The 13,917-nt window shown below is 37.7% G+C and overlaps 1 protein-coding gene across 1 annotated transcript in view; it reads left to right on the top strand.

Moving 5' to 3' along the window:
- Positions 1-13,917, top strand: part of PKHD1 (PKHD1 ciliary IPT domain containing fibrocystin/polyductin) — a 467,099-nt gene that overhangs the window by 119,042 nt on the left and 334,140 nt on the right. Inside the window, exon 35 of the mRNA XM_008958657.5 lies at positions 7,869-8,025. Within this exon, the coding sequence (XP_008956905.4) occupies positions 7,869-8,025 (157 nt within the window). The remainder of the gene's footprint in view (positions 1-7,868; positions 8,026-13,917) is intronic.

Raw genomic sequence — 13,917 nt, 5'->3', positions numbered from 1 at the left:
CCGAAATTAAGTGTTTTCGAAGGCAGTGCCGTCATGGGTCCATTGCATGGGGAAATAACATGTTGTAGTCCATCACTTAAAATGTTAACCTTGTCTCTTAATAGTGATGGGAACACAAACACGTGCTCCATGCTCGCTGGTTAAATGGCAGTGTGTCAGCTCTGTGAAAAAGGCTAGCATGTATCTGTCAATCTTCTGATCTGGCTCTGTGTGTGTGTGTGTATTCATGTGCATGCATGTGAGTGCGTGAGTGGCATACACACACACACACACACACACACACACAACTTCCCACACTTCCACTTGCCTTTCTGTGGCTTTCTGAGATCTGGCTTATTGTGTACTAAAAAATGGGAAGAATTGAATCAGTTTCCAGTACTTTAATGTATATCCTTCACTAAGATGTTTTTGTTTGCAGTCCCTCAAGTCTCAGGTAGCTGTATTATAATTACCTATTTTCAATTACAGAAAGTTCCATTTTGCACATGTTTTAATACTGATGTACTATAGATACACTATACTGAGCATATTATAGGTACTATACTGATAGTATAGTATGAAACAGAATTTACCGGGGTCCCCAAACTTTTCCTATAAAGGGCCAGATAGTAAATATTTTAGGCTTTGTGGGCCATGTTGCTTCTGTCACAAACTGAAAGCAGCCACAAACAATATGTAAATGAATTGTCATGCCATGTGCCAATATCAAAATAGTGGGTTGTGGACTGTAGTTTGCTGACCTCGTTATATGTTACTGAGTGTTTTCCTTGATTTTTTTTTTTTCTATGACATATGAAGAACTTGATGTCTACCCAGGTCTTTGTGCAGTGTTTCTCATTGCATCACTAGAAAGGCCATCTGGCTGTACAGCGTTCCTTCCTCCAGGGCCAGCCGCCTGATCCTTCAGGCTGCAGCTGCAGTACTCCAAGCACACCCTTTGTTCAAGGTCCTCCTTTGATAGCCTCTGGCTCATACTCTACTTCTCTGCTCCTTTCCCAATCCAATCCAATCCAATCAGAGCAGTCCCTGATCACTCCATATCAAATAGCTCTTCCTACCCTGGCACTTCTGATCCACTTCACCCTGTTTCTTTTTTACTTCAGAGCACACTATTAGTTTTATATATTTAACCTGTTATCTCCCTAAAATATAAGCTCCATGAGGTCAGGAATTTGTTTTGTGCCTGGTGTGCAGTGGGTGCTCAATAAACATTTGTTGAAGGCAGGGATCCATCTACTCTGTAGTTCCTTGAAAGTAGTCTGAAAAGAGTCTGTAACAAAATGAGATAATACCTGTTAAGTGCACCCCGTAAGTGTTGGCCATTATTATTAATTAAACTTTAAGTGGAAAGAGTAATACCTACATTTTTTAATTGTGAGTATGAAAGGAAAATAAATCTTGGGGCCTCCCAAATCACTAAGCTAAAGGGAAAAGTCAAGCTGGGAACTGCTTAGGGCAAACCTGCCTTCCGTTCTAGTCAAAATTATCCCTTTGCTCACAGAGATAGATGCAGATCTGATTGCCTCCTTTGTAAAAGCTAATCAGAAACTTAAAAGAATGTAATCATTTGTCTCTCATCTACCTGTGACCTGGAAGTCCCCCTCCCTGCTTCAAGTTGTCCTGGATGGAACCAAGGTACATCTTACATATATTGATTGATGTCTCATGTCTCCCTAAAATGTATAAAACCAAGCTGTGTCCCAACCACCTTGGGCACATGTCATCAGGACCTGCTGAGGCTGTGTCATGGGCATGCATCCTCAACCTTGGCAAAATAAACTTTCTAAATTAACTGAGACCTGTCTCAGATATTCAGGGTTTACATAAGGATTAGTAAGTAAAATGTATAGCATTGTGCTTGGGACATTAGAAATATTAAGTAATCAGTAGCTATCATTATCATTTTTTCTCCCACAAGTGAAAAGGTCTTTGGACTTAAAATTCAGAAGAGATGCTATTAGAGGAGATTTGAAGATTCACTAGAGGAAACGATAAAAGAAGACTGTAAATTTGTCCTGTCTGCAGACTTTGAAAATCCTCCGAAGCTTAAGAGGGCTAATAACTTAGATATATGAAGCATTGAGGTAGTGTCAGCAATCTTTGAGAAATCGCAGAAGATAGGAAGTATGTGGAACCAAGAGATAAGACAATGAATTGCCTGGTTTTCTAATGATGAGAAAGGGTCAATTTGAACTGGGCAGGAATCTCTGACAAAAAGTACTGTTGACATTTCTTTGAGTAGTCAATGTGCTACACAGTGCAGTGTGGAAGGACATTCTCATGTTATCTTGTAATCATGAGGGGTTTATAACCACTGAGAAAAGAAAGTGATCACTTAGAGCCTGCATGAGGTCAGTAAGAATAAATTATACCAAACTAATTCAATTTCCTTTTTGTTCCCTAAAGAGTTATTAGATTATAGGTTAGGGGCTCTATTCATAATCCTGGATTTGTAGATAGTTGACTTTTCTACACTATCTTTTGTTTTATAATCAGCTGAAATAATCTCAGCCTGTGTCATGTGTTGTGTCCAGATTAAAAAGAGAAAACGATGTTTAATGCACTTGATTTCCCCTGCAAGGCCATCTCCACTGTGGTCAGCCATCTAATCCTCTGAACTCCCATAGCATCTTGGTTATGCCTTTAATTATTGAATCAATCACACTTTAATTATCTGGCTATTTGTATTTTTTCTAAATGATAATATAAGTACCTTAAGAACAAGGATGAGGTCACATTTATTTGGGAGAAACACCTTTATATTAGCTCATACAAAAGGATTTGGGATTTTAATTGGCCAATAGGTTTAATGTCATTGAACATTATAATTCAACTGTTAAAATAGCCAAGAGTATTAATTGGGAGAATAAATGTTATTTAATGAATGGTATGAAGACAATCAGTTAGCTATTTGGGGGAAAAATAGCAAGGAATAAAAACAAGAAAAAACTATAAAACTTTCCATCAACATAAATTGTAAGTTAGTTGAGGAGTAACATGCAGATATAAAACCCACCAATCAAGAAGGACATATAAGTGTTATTTATGTCAGGATGAAAGAGGATGTTTCATCTATAACATAATGAAGAATGTCACGAAAAAGGTAAATAAAGTTGGTTTCGTAAAAATTAAAACATTTCAATGTAAAGAAGAACTGAATAAAATTAAATTATAGCTTCATATCATATTATTTCAGTTATTAAAGATTTTTCATTATGGCATCATAAGTCCAAATAAGAGTTGACCATTTATTCATTCAAACATATTTTTGGGGTAGCCAATAGATGCCAGGCATTATTGTAGGTTCTAGGGATACAGCAGAAAACCAAGACACTCTTGTGAAGCTTACATTCTATTAGGGGTTGACTGATTATAAACCAGTATACATTGTATTAGGTAGAGATGAGTGCTTTGGAGAAAATAAAGAAGGATACGGAGTGGAGAAAATGGTTACAGGGACTTGTCTTTTCCTATTTCCAGGATTTGGATGCTGAGGAAGAAGACATTTTGGTGAGGTGTCAGAACAGTTATTTCTTGTTCTTGTCAGCCAGGAGGCACTGTGATTAGAGAGATTCCCATACGCCACCTCCTCTGCCACCCCAGCTCAATGCATACACTCACAAATAGGTCTTTGCTTTGCTGGGTGTTCCAACTTGCTGATCAATGACTTCTTTCAAGATAACTCTGGTGGTGTTGCAAGTACATTTAAGGTGACATGTAAGATTTGCAGATACTGCACATTCCCTGAAGTTCAGAGAAGTGCTGACATGCTGTAAGAAGAAAACAAATTGCATAAGCTTCCTAGCTGAGGCAGGAAAGTTTTTTTCTTGCTTTTTTTTGGGTTTACTTGGGGCTAGATGCAAAGATGAGGTCATGTTCTGGGCAATTCTTGTATCTCTATTTTCACGCCTGCCCCCATATGCCTATGAGGAATTGATTTTCTTCATCTGCAGAATAAGAATGAGTGATGTGTTTATCTCCAGGAAGAACACTAAAGCTAAAGGCTGAGCATCATGGGAACTATAGAGGAAAGAGCTTATATTAGGTGGAAGTAAGCTGGGTTGTTGACACGGAACATGGCCTTCACCAAAAATATGTTGGTATCAACAGAGACATTCTCAAATATATTCACAAAATCTTTAATCAATGCTGTTGGCATTTTCTTTTTCTTGATTGGATCAAAGTGACATGGATTGGAGAATGAAGATGTTGGAAGGTGAGCCATCCTCACTGTTTCATGGAGCATTTCCCTGGGAGGGAATGATAGCACCAGCTCTGTTAACTGAAAATGTAGGAGAGCTAAAATTCTTATGGCAACGTGCATGTAATCATGGATTACACTGATAACTTGCAATCATAGAGATATGCTGCTCTTCTATTTCCCCAGGTAGCTGGTAAGCAGTGGATGCTGCACTAATTTTTAGATTTTTTAGTATTTAGTAATTATTTTGTGTAAAAGCATGAGTACATCAATAAACATTTATACATCTCAAGATATCTTTGTTATGCTAAGGGGAATTCAGGGCACAAGGAAACTTAGGTCTCTTGAAACTGAATGCTTAAACATCTGTATTCATTTGACATTGGCCACATTGACTAGAGAAACTTAAGGTGAAAGAAAAAGTTGGTGGAAGATTTTATGAGATCGAATCTGAGTCTCAGGTTCCAATTAAGTGGCACTATTCATCATTTGGTTTATGTTTAAATGGAGCTTGAAAACACAAAAAGGGATGTAAATGTTTCAGAAGACCTAGGGGATATAGCATTTTTAAGGTCTTAGCACCTGTATCTTCACCTATTGCATTAGGAAGAGATGTGTGTGTGTTTGTGTGTGATATCTGTAAAAGCATGTATGGCACCAGCAGGTATAAGATTCATTTAATAAATTATTCAAAAACATTTATTGAGCAACTACTATGTGCTAGACATCTTTTAGGGAGGTGGGAATATAGCAATGACCCAAACCAAGTCTCTGCTTCATTTGAGTAAGCTTAGTAAGTGATAACCAAATATGCAAGGAATTGTATTATTTAATACTAGAATGAGGCATTATTAAGGGAGAAGGAATGAAGGAATGATTGGGGGTGCTTTTTAAAAATAATAATACAGGTAAGGAGGTGATACCTGAGCAGAGGCATGACTTAAGTAAGGGAGTGAGCCATGCAGATCTTTTGGGAAAGAGCATCCTGGGAGAGGCCATGGTAAGGGAAAAACTTCAGATGGGAGCTTCCTTTTTGTGACTCCAGTTTACCTCCATCACTATGAACTTTGACACATCATTTAAACACTTTGAGCCTTTGCTTTCTCCACTGGAAAGTAGAGATAACAGTATTTGACCTTTCCACCTACTGGGTTGGGACCAAGTATAGCAATCTTTGAAGGCTGACAGGCTAGGCCAAGAGGTTATAGCACATGGAAGGCAGCAAATGGCATAAGCAAGTGCTTCAGAGCAAGAAAGTCTCTAAAGCTTATTGAGAGCTAGGTAACAGATATCTGTGCTAATCATAAAAATGTAAAAATGTTCTCAAATTAATTAATGGATAACACCATGAAATAGTCTACCTTTGACCCACTTAAATATCTAACTAATGTCTAGTTGTTCCCGATCATTTTACTGTGTGTGTAATCAGCCCTGGTTTTCTTCATAGTTCTGTGGCTGTGTTATGGATCTGACCACCAGGTTAATGTCTCAGAAAGCGTTATGCTGCTGAAGTCTTCATATTTCTTATAGTTCATCAACACATCATTCTTCCTAGCTTGCTAGTCTTTGGGTGATCCTGGCCAAAGACCCTAAGCTTTGGATGTTGGTTTGGAGAAAACATCTTGGTTCCTTTTAAAGATATATCTCCTTCTCCTCCAGCCCTTGCCCTGAATTGATCCTTAAATTTTGATGCAGAAGTGTCATCTGAGGGGATCATTAAAATTGTAGGTCTCTGGGTCCCAATTCTTGAGCTTTTGATTTCATAGGTATATGATGACACTAGAGAAATCTACATTTTATTAAGCTCTAAGGAACACTGCCTAAAATAGCATCTGTAAAATTATGGTATAGGATTTTGCTAGAGTCCTTTCCATCTCTGGCCTTCTGGAAATCCAAGAGTTTTCAAATGTCCTTTTATCATGGACTCGCAGCTGACACTACAGATAACCTGGTTCACCCTCTTCTGCAGTTTACTTTACCATCTCTGTTTTTCCCACCTTCTTTCATTCCAGTTTCCTTTGATTTGCCTTCCTTTCCTCTTTCTGTATTCTATGGGAGTAAATTAAAGGGTTATAAGAATGTATAATATATATAGCCTTGTAAGAAGTACTGTTTATTATTTTACCAACCTAAAGCTCGTCCTATAGTGAAATCATCTAGAGTTAAAATTCTCTCCTACTTTTGTAGCCTACAGATACTACAGTTCACAACGATGCTCCTGGATCACCTATTCTTTTTTCTGTGATACTGGAACTGGTTATCACTATGCCTTATTTCTTTCCATCTCTTAAATTGTGATGAGTCATAGACTTTTACTTCTTTGCAGATGTAGAAAACGAATAAATTGCAAAGCCTTCTCAGTGATTGTGTTGGGTCTGCAACTTAGCACTGTTGACCTTGGGGTTTGTATCTTTTTCTGGAAAATGTAACGGCTCTTCTGGCAACACAATTTTCCATTTTCTGTCTCAGAAATACTATAGAGCACTATTCTCTGTGTAGGTGTAGTTGTTGGTATTACAAACATGCCTTCCCTTCTAATGATCTTCTCCCATCTGCCTCTAACACATCACGAGAGGACCTTCTAGGTGGTTTATTTTTATAGGAACTTGGGCTTCACATTTGTTGGAATCTGAATGGGAAGAAGACTGGAGAGAGTGGCTTACACATGTCATATCTATTACCTTGAAGGAATCACCTTCTCTATTGTGATTTTATTATGTTTATCGTAATTATACTTCTACAACTTCACAAGGCATTTAGACATGTTACCAGCTTCTTGCATGAGCTCAATATTGCTTTCTGTGATTTTTATGTCCCTGTTTTAAAAAACGTATGACATCAGAGTGACCATAAATTAACAGGAAAGCCAAAAGTTCTGAGAGAGGGACTGAAGGCTGGGGTGGAGAGGGAGTGCTTCCTTTTCTGGCTTCTTCTGTCAGTACAGCTCCCTACCCCTCACTCAAATGTTCCAGACTATTTACTTGTCATCTGAAGTCAGTCGGCATTCTGCCTATGCCTGCATGGGCTTTGTTCAGCCCTGATGCACCAGGCACAGGGGGAAAGGCAACAATAATATCAAAAAAGGCCGAGTGGGAGGATAGATCTGAGCACTTGGGAAGAGGAATGTTCCTATAAAACAGGGACTCTTGGCAGTAGAGCCAGTGAAAAATGATACCAATTACATAAAGCAAAATGCCACCCATCAAGCAGAACATTTTAATTCTCCCTATTCCAGGCTATTTATGACTTTTTGTCCAAGATTCAATACATGTCTGTAAAAATAAATGGAATCAACCTCATCTGTTAGGTAGAATGGGGCCTGTGCTAGAGGGAAAAAAAAAGGCGAGAAAACATTACCAGCATGTTATTGGAGAATTCCAGGGGCTGGGCACAGAAGAACTTCAAATATAATTTTGCCTCTCATATTTTTTCCTGTTTAGGTTAGTTGTATGAAAAAGAGAGAGGTAACCAATTTTATGGAGACATTTAAAATATTTAAATTAATTTTACTTTCTTTGAGAAGTTTCTATTTTGATTCAATACTTATACTATCCCGCCCCAAAACAATGAATGAACCAACAAACCAACAAACCAGCGAACCAACCAACGAAGCAACAGACCAGCCAACCAACCAACCAACCCACCAACCCAGCTCTCTGTTTTCCAGGGCAACTTTTCTTTACAGTTCTGCCGGAGATGGTCCAGGACTCACAGCTGGTTTCCTGAAAGGCTGCCACAAGATGGCGACAACGTCACAGTGGAGAATGGCCAATTGCTTCTGCTGGACACTAACACAAGCATCCTCAACTTACTGCACATTAAAGGTCTGTGAAGTTTGTAGGTTGGTAATATTATTCTATATGATTATATCACTTGTAGGGGGGATGGAGGAGGGAAACTTTCTGGATAAGTTCCAGAACTTAGTTGACAATTTATCCTCAGACCAAACTGAAATTTTACTATGTAAAGGAAGAAGTGGTCAGAGGGTTCAAAGTGAAAGGCCTTTCTTTGGACTCATTATAAGCACAGAGCTTGATTAGTTTAATTTTTCAAAAACAAGAAGGTTAACAGTGTTCTCAAAGAATATGCTTCTTTATTCAAGCACTTTTTAGTCATGCTTATCCAGGACAGCCCCCACAATATAGCAAAATGCCCTGAAATTGGTTAACGTTGCTGCCTTTGAAATACCCTGCCAAGAAAGCAATGTCTTCCTGCTTTTACCCTGTTGTGGTTTTGACTTCTTGGTCCCATGGAAAGTCATATAAATAGGCTTTCTTATTGCAAAACCGGCTATATAGCTCTAGGGTTTATGAAGTTGGAAGAGGCTGAGATTTCGAATTTCAACTCTACTACCACATCTTCAAATGGCTAAGTCAGTTATTTCACCTCTTTATGCATTTCTTTCCTTATCTGCTAAATGAGAATAAAAATCATGGCCTACTTTAGTGGCTGAAAATAAGGAATAGTTATCAAAGTGCCTCTGTTCATTGGCAAATGAAAATTACTTGGGAGATATGATTAGTTATGGATCTCTATGAAACTCTGCACTAAAACACTGTTCTTTACTATAAATATATTTAACACACAAACATTCATCCTTACTAAAATAAGAATATAGCTACATGAGGGGAAAAATAAAATATCTTAAAGGAGATAAACTAATGGAATTTTAATACCTGTCTCTTTTAGACCGAATCAGGATTTAGGCATTTTGTCATTCTCTATTCTGGAAGCTGTTTTTTTTCTCTTCTGTAGCAAGGAGAAGTTTTCAGTCAAATCAGTTAATTAGTGCCCTTTAGGGGATAAAATGGTCTGTCAGCTTGGGCTCTTGCCCTGTCTTTGTGTGTGTGTGTTTGTGTGTGTGTGTGTGTGTGTGTGTAGCTAGTGGCTATGGGAATGCCACTATAGACAGTCATCAACTACCTAAGGACCAGCAATGACAAAGGAAAATTACAGACCTAAAGCCTCATTTCAGAGAAAAGATACTCTTGGCAGGCCTTTAACCAGGGCTTTCTCCATATGAATCAAATTCTGCAGGAGGATGGGCTCCCCTTCAGGCATTCAAAGGTCTTGGCCTTATATTGCTACTACCATTTGGGAGAAGTTTCCCAGCTGAAAGTCTTGGATTACTAAATCTCTGGATGTACTGTTACTTCCAGGTAAATCATGAATAGTGTTGACAGCACCAGAGGCTGAAAACAGAGAAGAGGCATCAGAAGGAGAGAAAAGTGTAGGAGAAAGGCAGGATAAGTATAACATTCATTTGACTTCCCACTCTTAAGGATCTAAATATCTGAGCAATCCCAATACTTGCCCCAACCTCCAATAGTGGTTTCTCTTAGCATTTCTGGTTTAGGTAATATTTCACTCTCATATTATTTAGATAAGTGAGTTAGGTTTGGAAAGGCAAACCCTCATCCTATGGAGAGGGAGAGTAAGTCATCTGAAGGGTCTCTTCTTTCTCTTGGGGAGGAGGAGTAGGTAGGATGTAAGGCTAAGTAGTAGATTCCAGTTTCTGCACGAATAAGATACAGGAGTTGTTGGCAAAAGACAGAGCTACCTAGAGTGAAACGCTGAGGTTTTTATCATAGAGATATAGGTCATAACTTCTAGAAAGAATGAGAACAGGGCAAGGACACAGATCAAATTTTGTTCAACAGATAATTTGTGAATGCTTATTGAGTGGCCTAGGATTCCTGTGTGAAATACAAGAAAAAATGAATAATAATACTGGCAGTAACATGTAATATTACCAAAGAAAAATAATTAGAAAGTAAATGTAAAAGACTAAAACTTCTGGTTCTAAAATAAGTGATGCTGGCAGTGAGGCCGAATGTATACTGGGGTAATCTTGGTGTCAGTTATGTAAGATTAGAGTTGGAGAGCGGAGAGGAGGTGAAGGGCAGATCATTTGTGTCTGAGACATATTGCGATCACATAGATATTAACATATACACAAATCAAAGTTTGAGGAAATTCTCCATCTCACTTACTGGAATTGTATACATCCAGTGGCTCAGACCAAAAACCATGGAGGCATCCATGACTTGTTTCTTTCTTTCACCTCCTATGACCACCCCATCAGTGAACCCCGTCGGCTGGATCTTCAACATGTGTCCCATGTAGCAACACTTCATTGGTACTAACCTAGTCTTAACCACCACATTTTTGGCCTAGACCATCTTAAATTGCCTCTTATTTTGTTCCCATGTTTCAGATTCCTTGTTTTCTTTAGTAGTAAAACCCTAATTTCATTGGTGGCAACAAAGTACTCAGCTGAAATGCTCTGTTTTCTGAACACTTTTGTAGCTAGACATAGCCATGTGGCTAAGGGCTTACCATGAGATAGAAGAAGTACCCTGCAGAACATCTGAGAAATTTCCAAAAGTAGAGATGACCCAGTAGGAAGTACACCCTATTTTCCCTTCCTTCTTTCTCTTTCCTACTTGCTGGTATATAAATGTAATAGCAACATTTTCGGCCACTATTTTGGACCATGATGCTACTTGTTAGTTAGAATGGAAAAGCGGAAGAATAGGACAAACCTAGGACCCTGATGACTCTGGAGTTGCCATGATAAGGCATTCAACCACCCACCTCTGAAATAACTTTTTGTGACAGGAAAATAAGGCTTCATGGGTTTAAGTAATTGATATTTGGCTTTTATGCTATATGGTAAAGTAAACCCCCAGCAGTTTATGGTCCATTTCCTTTAAAAATTTAAGTCAAATCTCTCCTCAAAACCTCCAGTGGAATCTCAACTCACTGGGAATCAAATCACTGGTCCTTACTATTATTTAACCTCTGATCCCCTTGTTGACCTTGTCTTTCTCATTCACTCTGCTCTAGCTCTTCTATGAATATACCTGCCTCAGGACCTTTGCCTGTAATGTCTATGGCCTGGAATGCTCTTCTTCCACATTCATGTGGCTGGCTCACCTATTTCATTTGCTCTTTGAGAAAATATCAACTAATCTGGGAGGACTTGCTGGCCATCATTTCTAAAATTACAGCCACCCCCCAGGACTCTTTATCCTTTGATGTTGCTTTACTTTTCTTCATAGTACTTATCATCACATGGTATATTATCAATTTACTTGCTTGTTTATAGTCTGTCTCCTCTACTAGAATAAGCTCAAAAAAGACAAAGGATTTCATCAATTTATTTACTGTTGTCTCTTCAGGGTCTAGAACAGTGCCTGATGCATGACGAAGGCTCAAAAATTGTATGTTGATTGTAGAAAGAATGGACAAGTAAATGGTCCTGGGTGAAATTTAAGAAGTGTATATTTTAAACCCTTGCTCTCTTAAATACCACTTTTCCCAGCTAATTTACTTTCACTGTCCTTAGTTGTTCTCACTGATTACACACACACACACACACACACGTATGTATAAGTACACACATATACACTTACATATTCACATATACATATTTACACATGCAAAATATGTACATACACACATATGTCTATATATATTTGCATATTATGATGAATTGTTAGGAATATAAAATCTGTTGGTAAGTTATATTTCTGTTTCTAAAAGGCATATGACCAAAGTCTTCACTGGTGAAGAACTACAACTTTCAAATATCTGGTCAATGTAACATAGCTGTAAACCTCTTTTAATGTCTTCCCTTGGTCTATAATATGTGTGAAAGTACTTGAAAGATAATAAAGAGCTCTTCAAATATAAGATTGAATAATCACAATCATCATCAACAACAACAACAGTAACTCACCCTCCAAATATTAGTTACTATCTTTTTCATATACATTCACAGTGTCAGAAAAATAGCTGAGTGAAATTTTCTTTACTTTTTCTGATACCATCTGCAGGCGTAGATAAAGCCTGAGAAATTTCAAGCCAAAAATAATTTTTTCAAAAGATTTTAACCGACAAAATATGAAGTATTATAGTGGAAGTACTTTCTCAGCCATTTCTATATTACAAAGAATACATTCTACATGAAGTATATATATTTTGAAAGGATTACTGCTAAGTAACAGTGAAACTAGATCACCTAAGAACTACATTTGGAAATACTTTATGAAGGTATTACATCCTTTATATTATTTTTCCATTCATGGAAACCAGCATCCTGATATGTAGAAAACTGGGCTCGTACAACAGGAAAACCAACACTTTATGGACCCTCAAGAGTCTTGAACTCTGTGCCTTACTCATATTTTCATCTATAAAATAGAATTGACATTTTTTTCTTACACATATTACTTATATAGTAGAAGGCAGGGTCATAAATTTTTGGGGGGCAATTGAGAAGTGGCCCCAATGTTTTGTGTCATTATTTATGATGCTTTAGGTACTGACTCCCAACTTAAAAAGTAGCAGATTCTTTTGTGACTGTGATAAGAACTTCAGCTGCATTTATTATTTTATTTTAATTAGAAAAAGATCCAGAACTTTTGTCTACTTACTATCTCTACTTCTTCCCTCCTTCCTGCCCTCCCTCCCTTTTTTAAAAAAAAATATTTTTTAGGGGCACCGTTAAACACAAAAGAGAATTAACCCAATCAATTAATACTAATGAGCTGGGATGGAAATAGGCATATTGCCTTGATTTAGCTAATTATATTTTCATTCTTTTATGTTAAGATGCCCAATGGCCATAGGCATTGCTGAATTAAAATTTATTATTTTTATTCCAAGTAATTATGATGAGCCATAATCACAAAGAAGGAACGTTACCCTCTTGTCAGAGCATTCTGCATCCCGGGCAAGGATCTTGGGTTGTGGTCTGTAGTTGGGGAAACATTCATATTTCCTGAATGAAGCAATGAATCTCTTTCTGGTCTGGTCATCAAGCAGCTTGATGTGAAGTAGTGTAACGATAATGATTAATGAAAGGGTCAATTAGGGGAGAATGAACTCTGTCCTTGGTGTTGAGCTGTTAGGTTTAGGTACTCTTATCACACACACAACACAAAAGAAGGTAACTATGTGAAGTGATTGATATGCTAATTTGTTTGACTGTAGTAATTACTTCATTATATATAATACATATTTATCCACACACATACACACATGAAAACATCCTGTTGTTTGCCTTAAATATATACAATAAAAAAGGAAGACAGTTTGTAGTTTCTTACTACTCACAATGCCAGTGCTTGTGTCTGAGCAGAAACTTGTTTCCAGTCTCTGTTGCTGCTTAATAGTGCACTGGTTTCCTTTAATGTGATTTTCTATTTTTTGGTCTACTGGCTTATACTAAAGCAGTTAAATGCTTGGCAGTATTTCTAGACACAAAGAACTGAGCCTGAATCTGGGCTCCACTACTTCCCAGCTCTGTGACCTTGGGCAAGTTGCAGACCTTCCGTAAGTCTCAGGTTTTTCCTCATTAAGGTGATACCTGGTTATAATGACAATAATAGTAACAATGAGAGCTAGCATTTATCATTGTTGCATGGCAATATCACAATGTATTGCCTGTCTCATATGGATGTTTTCAGTATTAAATGAGGGGATATTTGTAAAGCCATTAGCACACAGCCTGGTCCAGAGTAAGAACTCAATTAATGCTAGTTTTTGTTACTTTTGGACTGTCAGAGATAACAGGAGATATGGCTGAATATCAGGCTTAAGTTACAATTTTATTTACAGATAGTGGCTGCTTCTATATACAAAGCAAACTGGATTACTGAAAGAATTAGCTGGGTAATAAAGACCTTGGATTGCTTTTGCTTCTGTTA

Source organism: Pan paniscus, chromosome 5, assembly GCF_029289425.2.
Source record: "Pan paniscus chromosome 5, NHGRI_mPanPan1-v2.0_pri, whole genome shotgun sequence".
In the NCBI taxonomy this organism is placed as follows: domain Eukaryota; kingdom Metazoa; phylum Chordata; class Mammalia; order Primates; family Hominidae; genus Pan; species Pan paniscus.
Note: the sequence above shows the minus strand (reverse complement) of the source record. Positions and strands in the feature narration are given on the sequence as shown.